The sequence below is a fragment of the Pteropus vampyrus genome, unplaced genomic scaffold (assembly GCF_000151845.1).
Source record: "Pteropus vampyrus isolate Shadow unplaced genomic scaffold, Pvam_2.0 Scaffold60, whole genome shotgun sequence".
NCBI classification, from domain to species: domain Eukaryota; kingdom Metazoa; phylum Chordata; class Mammalia; order Chiroptera; family Pteropodidae; genus Pteropus; species Pteropus vampyrus.
The window spans coordinates 6,975,931-6,983,422 of NW_011888841.1; the positions used below are offsets into that span (position 1 = coordinate 6,975,931).

At 39.7% G+C, this 7,492-nt stretch overlaps 1 protein-coding gene across 1 annotated transcript in view; it reads left to right on the top strand.

Moving 5' to 3' along the window:
- KCTD3 (potassium channel tetramerization domain containing 3) overlaps nt 1-4,974 on the top strand; it is a 34,265-nt gene extending 29,291 nt beyond the window's left edge. Inside the window, exons 13-15 of the mRNA XM_023531036.1 lie at nt 2,103-2,287; nt 2,365-2,503; nt 3,342-4,974. Of these exons, the coding sequence (XP_023386804.1) occupies nt 2,103-2,287; nt 2,365-2,503; nt 3,342-3,900 (883 nt within the window). The 3' untranslated portion in view covers nt 3,901-4,974. The remainder of the gene's footprint in view (nt 1-2,102; nt 2,288-2,364; nt 2,504-3,341) is intronic.
- Nucleotides 4,975-7,492: the final 2,518 nt, after the last annotated feature.

The following is a 7,492-nucleotide window of genomic DNA, read 5'->3' on the forward strand; positions in this document are numbered from 1 at the left end:
TTTTACATGAAAACTATGTTCAGAAATTTTCTAAAATGTATAAACCGTTTATCTGCCTTGTCTTTTCAGATTGAAAACTTTTCAGGGTACAGCAGGCTTCTCATTAATTAAATTCTTCTGAAAGATAGTAAATATAAAGCTTATAGCTTAATACATTTTTTTCTAAGCAAATTATTGCCATCAAGTTTTACAGCATTAGTGCATAAAATACAATTTTGAAGTACGTATTTAATTTTTTAATACAAGTTGAAGTACTTGTGGCGCTGCATTTTTGTCTGATTTAGACTTGGAACATAATGCCATAGTGATAGGCTTGAAAAAATTTTTTTGGTGTTAATGTTCTTGTTAAATGAAACCATTTAAATTTTAATTTTTGACATTTTCTGTTTGTGACCAAGGGCCTTTTGGAGAGCGAGACGATCAGCAGGTGTTTATCCAGAAAGTCGTTCCCATCACTAACAAGCTGTTTGTAAGACTCTCATCTACTGGGAAAAGGTAATACTTCTCCGTAAACGTTTATGTTCAGAAGTTGCTCTTTCCTTACAAAACATACAAAATTATTGAATAATTTAACTTACTGATAAAAGTGCTACCAGAAACAATAAGAGACAAGGCTATTCATTACCATGTGATTGTTATAACTTAAAATTAAGACAATATACTTAGTGCTTATTCTCCAAGATATATTTAAGATTCTCAGTGATGCATAGACAGGAAGTGATAGAACGAGAACACGGTGAACTTGACAGCAGGCAGCTGGACTGGGTTCTAATTCTGGCACTTCCTCTTACCATGTAAATGCCACTCAAGTTACTTTGTTGCTCTGAGCCCCAGTTGCTTTATAAAATGAGGTTCAGCTACCTGGGTAGGATTTCATAGGATAAAATGAGCTAAAAACATTTGACGTATATCCGAGATATAGTCCCCAACTGCAATAGGTGCTCAGTAGAAGTTCGTTTCCTTTTCCACTTGATGACTGAGCTTTTACTTTTAAAAAAATTATTTATAGCCTCAAACACATTGAGTTGTAACATTTCTCTTCTTTTAAAACACAATTTTTTGCATGTCAAAGAAGTGGAAAAAGTAAAATGCCTATTCATAGTTATTAAGGTTATGGACATTCATATTACGGTTACTGACGCTACTGATATTTTTAGTAATTTCTCAGTTACCCTTTAGCACGTGGTCTCTAATTGATATTTTAATTTGATAAATTTTTTCATCAAAGTTCATTGCTTACAGTCATTAGCAATTATTAAATGAATTGATTCCAGAAAATTTTATGTACTAAACTCTTCATGTCATTTTTTTTTTTTAAAGAAAATGTATTAGGTGCCTGTGATGCACTTAGAGACCAAATTATTGTCTTGAGAAATGTTATAAAGCACTGTGACTTAGTGTTCTGTACACGCTTGCTGAAGGAGCTGCCAAACACGTATTAAAACTGCCGTCGTAACATGACATCCTCTGACAGTGCCGTTTTCACAGCCTTGTTCAGTTCCAAACTCTTGCCTCTTCCCTTAGCTCAGATGGTTAACATTGTGTTGTAATCAACTATAATTTCTGCATGATAAAACACATTTTATAATTTTTAAGTGATTCCAGAGGAAAAGCTATATTTATAAATAAACAGAAACTACTCTGCAGAAAATCAGCTTATGAAGCTTATTTGAAGCTTTTTGTTTATAGACAGCTCAGATTCTGAAACAGTTGAATATTATCCTAATGAAGGATACTATTTGGGTATCTCTATAGAGCTACACATTTTTTTCTGGTTTTAGATTTTTTAAATTTACATTTAAATGATTTCTCAAGATCTTTTCTAGCGTGATGTCTACTTGCTTTGTTTCTTTTGTTTTTATAATTTCCTTTGAAAGAATTGCTCTTTCAGGATTGACAAATTATTTGCCTGATTTCAATGGAAGATATTGTTTTATAAGAGCTTTTGCTCTAGACTCCAAGAAACAAAGCTTCAGTTTGCCTTGCTTGACCGCTTTCGATCTTTTACATGTGTGGAATATGCAAGTATAACTTTGCAGATACACGAATTATAAAAAACGGCATTCGTCCCTGTGGTTCACACTGTACGCCGTCTCTGACAGAATCTGCGAGATCCAGGCCGTTGACTGCGCCACCATATCCTCGTTCACGGTGCGAGAGTGCGAGGGCTCCAGCAGGATGGGCTCGCGGCCGAGGCGCTACTTGTTCACGGGCCACACCAACGGCAGCATCCAGATGTGGGACCTGACCACCGCCATGGACGTGGTCAGCAAAAGCGAAGGCGCGGGTAGGTTCGCGTGGGCAGGCGTCTGTCGCGGGGTCGGCCGATGGCCGAGTCGTTAATACGAGTGTGTGTTCCCCAAGATGGAGGTGGCCCGACTGAAGAGGAGCTGCTGAAACTCCTGGACCAGTGTGACCTGAGCACGTCCCGCTGCGCGACCCCCAACATCAGCCCGGCCACGTCCGTGGTCCAGCACAGCCGGCTGCGCGAGTCCAACTCCAGGTAGGCTGTGGAGCTGAAGTCATAGGAGTCGAATTGATTACAGTGTCTCCACCAGTTTTCCCCAAAACACATAGTTGTTCTGTTTTTCAAAATTCGTTTTAAATTCAGACTGCGTAGCTACATAATTTTTTAGAAAATTTTACTGAATTTCCCCTGTACATGCATCATATTTTTTTCATAGAAAAAAAATTTTTACTCTTTAGGTAATTTTGTGAATTCCTGCTAATTTGGATGCCTATTTTATGTTCAGGAATTCAAAGGAAATTAGAAAAATCATGTGTCGCCTTGAATGGCAGCATATGGCACTTTTGTTCTCCTTGCCTCGGGCATAATCGAAGGGATTCTATTATTTTATTAAGGTATAATTGACATACAATGTTAGTTTTTGATGTATAACGTAACGATTCAGTATTTTTATATATGTACTTTTAATACAATGTCTAGTTAACATATTTGTTAAAAATCTAAAATCTGAACTTAGATCCAAGTACTGAATATTGGTTTCATATCAGTTTTAACCACCATACCCCCCGAGTTATAAAAATGTTCACAGCGATATAAAATACTATGTATGGTGGCAGATAGATGGGGCGATCACTGTATAAGTTATATAAAATGCTAATCACTGTTATCCAACTGAAACTAACATATTGTATGTCAACTAATTAAAAATCCAGTTTGATTGTGACTGTTATTTGCATTGGTAATTTTATACACATGTACACATCATAAATACTTAAGTGTATACATAGAAATCAGGATATAGTATTCTTTATATATTTATGAGTAGTTTAATTAATGACATGTTCCCCTGAAAAATTTTGAAAAACTCTTTCAGCCTTCAGCTCCAGCACCATGAAACCGTCCATGAAGCAGCCACTTACGGCTCCCTGCGGCCTTACAGAGAAAGTCCTTTGTTAGCACGGGCGAGGAGGACCGAGAGTTTCCACGGTTACAGGGACTTCCAGACGGTCGGTTTGAACAGAAACGTAGAAGGAGCTGTGCCTGAGAATGGAGACTTGGGTCCGACGCGTGCTGAAGTGACATGGGCATCCGGGGGGCGTGATGTGTCTGAGAGAAAGTCCCCTGGGACGGAAGGGAAAGGTGCGAGAGAGACCGAGAGTGGCTCGGAAGCACATAAAATAGCTGAAGCTTTTCTAGAATCCAAGAAGAGGTCTTCAGAAGATGAAAATGAAAATAAAGTGGAGTTAAAGAAGAAAGGATTTGAAGGAGGAGGATTCCTTGGAAGAAAGAAAGTTCCCTACCTGGCATCGTCACCGAGCACCTCTGACGGAGGGACCGACTCACCCGGTACTGCGTCCCCTTCCCCTACGAAGACCACCCCGTCCCCTCGGCATAAAAAGAGTGATTCTTCAGGCCAAGAGTACAGCTTGTGAAAACTCACCAAAAGGAAAGTTCTTTGCTGAACTTGGATTTCAGTGTATTTAGCTTTTACACCAAAACTTCACAAATTAAAATTGGACTTTTCTAGTAGTAGCTTTTTAAGAGAATTACCTGGAGTCAGGAGATAAACTATCTCTTCTGACCTTTTCAAAGATTTTGTTTTACACGTACATTTAACTGGTGATTTGTAAAGCAAGAGTCCATTTCGGTTTGTAGCTGCCCCGTGGGTTTTGGACCTGGAGCCCCACATTGTACTAAGGTGGTGCCCGTCCAGATGCGCGTCCCCCAGCGTGGGGACCACGGACTGCAGTCCTCAGCCCCGTGATGCCTGAGACTCACCTTGCAGTGTATCCTAAGTGAATCACATCATTTTCTTTGGAACTTAGTCTCTCAATCCTTGTAGTGATTACAAAGTGTTTACCAGATATTTAATGAGGTGCTATGTTTGTGAAAAAATATGTAATTCAAAAACACTAATAATGTAGAATACCAGATTATCCTGTGTAGTAGTAAGTCCCTTAGGATAATTTTAATTGTTGGCGTTCTTAAGTCTTACCAAGTGTCACCAACATTAAATGCCTAAAGTCCATTGAAACTTCTATTAAAGGTGGAGCAATTCTTTTTTTAGACAAGGACAAAGCCATGAGTGTCCAGAAGGAAAAACTTCAGCAGCTGCTAGTCTGCCTTGATTTACGGGCCACTATTTTTTTTTTCCAGTATTAATAATCAGTATAATTAGAATGTGGCCGTTTCGTTAAGCTTATGAGATTGTAGTTCTGAATTTTGGGTTTTGGCTGCTGTAAAAAGGTTATTTTGAATATATTTTAAATTGTAAGAATAAAAATTTTTTGTACTTTTCATTTAATTTTAATGATTTTCAAGTTTCTGCAGAAATGGTAATTGTAAACTGAAAGCATTAAGCATTTGCTGGTGAAAATGCGTATATTTCCATTCCAAGAAATATGTCTGAAGTTTAAATAAATTCTCTGAAGTTTACCATATTGCCAGTGGTTTCACAACAGTTGTATTTATTTATCAATTAAGTCAAATAAAAATGATTAAGACTATGTGCTTTCAGTTATTTAAGGAACAGGTATGCTGTTTAAAATGCATCTACATTTGTCCATCTTTGCTTCTTCCCATAATGGGGAGGGGAGAGGGAAACTTTAATATGTACGAAAACTTACATTGTCAGTGAGGGAAACTGGATGACAAAGCATCATTTCTATATTGCTGAGGATTACAATTATCCAAAGACTGACTTAGTTTTTAAACTAGTAACAACTGTGGCCAACTGGAAATTGCCACTGATTATTCATTTAGCCAGGCCCCTCAGTGCCAAACAGCCAGCAAAATAAGTATTTTCATAAGGTCGGTACCTTCATTTCAGACAACCAGAAAGATAACATTTCTAAGACCTCTAACAGGAAGAAAAGTTTCCCAAACTCCTCATTTCGTTAAAGGGTTACTCCGTAACAAGCAACAGCCTTTAGCATCTTTGACGTGTCAGTAATAACCCAGTGGGACCGGGGTGTGGAGGCCCCCTTCCAGTCCTACTCACGTTTTGCAGGCTTCCATCTGTTACAGGTGGGTGTCGGTGAATGTGGTGTGTTCCTTCGTCACAGAGCTGAAACCCTTGATGGCATTCATCAGGTCCTCTTCATCCACATACTGAAAATTAAGCCAGTCATCACTGGTTAGGGTATTTGCCAACTGACAGTTTATCAGTTTAATGTAAAAACTACTCCGTAAGAGTTGTTAAAGACTAAGATACGCTCAGCACTATAAGGTGTGGTTCGAGACTGTCCTTCCTTGCCTTCCACTGACCTTATCAAAAGGATCATGTCCCATGGAACTACAGACTGACCCAGAATGTGTCATTTGAGTGTGACTGTGCTATTTCTTAATCTTTCTAAGCCTCGGTTTTCTTATCTAGAAAGTGGGGAGACAATGCAAGATGCAGTTCAAAATTGCTACCCACTCTTACTGTATTTATATGTATTGAATAGGGTTGGTAATATTGGTTATAATGTTGTAGTGAACAGATAATTTGGCATCTTCAAAAGCATCCGCTGCATTGCTTTGCACGCTGCCTATTAGTAGTGTCGAAAGCAAACAAAAGTGGCAATATTGGCATAGTGGAGAACGGGGTTTCCGCAATCAGACAATGTTTTTAAGATCCCAGTTCCACCAAAAAACATACTGTGTGTCCTCGGGGAAGGACACACATGCATTTTAAGTCCAGTGTGTTAGGTTGAACCATATGAAGCTGCCATTTTGCATGTCAATTATGACCAGCTAACAATTCCTTATGTTTCAACCAAATATAATTCTGCTATTTGGAAACTTTAAATTTGAATCAGAATCATGGAATCTGATAATCATATTAACATCAAGGAGGCCTGTGATCTAAACACGGATATTATGCATCATCATTCTGAACAAGCTGGAAGGACTGTATTTTATTTTTTTTACTTATTGGAACCTAGAGCCAGGAAACTCAAGACTCTCCCTTCCTGAAAGTCATCGTTTCTTCAGTGAAGGAACAGTGAGAACTTGCAAAGAGATGAGGGAAGTCCAAACGCAGAGGCAGATGGTTGAAAGAAATGGAGGTGACTAATTCTGCCTCCGAGGAATAAGCAGAGGAGCTAAGTTCTTAGCTGGCTCCGTTTATTATCTCCCTATCCCAAAGGAACAGCACATCAGGCAGGCGGCATAATGAAGACGTTTGATGCTTCGTAAAAACGCTAGGATTTTACTCATTTCAGCCACTAGGGGCCCGTAGTAAATAATAGATGATGAGGTTAACTCTCAGAATTATTTGTACTGAAGTGAAATTATGAACGATGAAGTTCACCAACAGCAGTGAACTCATCTACCACGATTTTCTGAGCTTCCTGGAAAGGAACCATTGAGCCTGTTGACTCTTCCCCCTCCTTTTCTCTAAGTATAAACTAGAAGGAAAAAGGTGATTTTTTTTTTTTTTTTTTTTAAGTAAAACATGTCCCTGTACTTGTGCTGGAGTCTAGGCCATCTTTTAGTTTCAATGTCCCCGGTCCTCTCTGCCCAAGTTAATGAAGTATATAGCCTGTTTGTCTCTTCACTTACTTGAGTATTTGTTCTGCACTAAAAAAAAAAAAAAATGACAAAGTGTCTTCCCTGCTCCTCAAACAATGACGACAAACTGAAAACAGTACAGATCGCTACAACGTGCTTGGTACACGGTCAGGGGGACGCAGCACCACGCTCTCTCTTGGCCACCATTCCTGGGATGTTTAGCAAAGGCTCTGGGTGAAGAAATCGACTCACCAACCCACTGTCGTGGCCCATGATGGTTTCCCACAACGTGCCGTCCATCAGGACCTTCTTGTCCTGAAGGTCCATGAGCTGGCTGACGCTGCGGTGGAGGGGGCCTTGGGAGCAGGTCTGGCTGGTCTGGCTCTGCCTTGGAATGTGAAGTGCACACAGGCTGCGGCCGCTGATGCTCAGGCGCGCCCCAGCCCGGCGGGGCTTGGCATCGGCTAAGCCCTGCCGAGAAAGGCACTGCTGGGGACCAATGGTGAAAGAGAATGGAAAATCGCATCA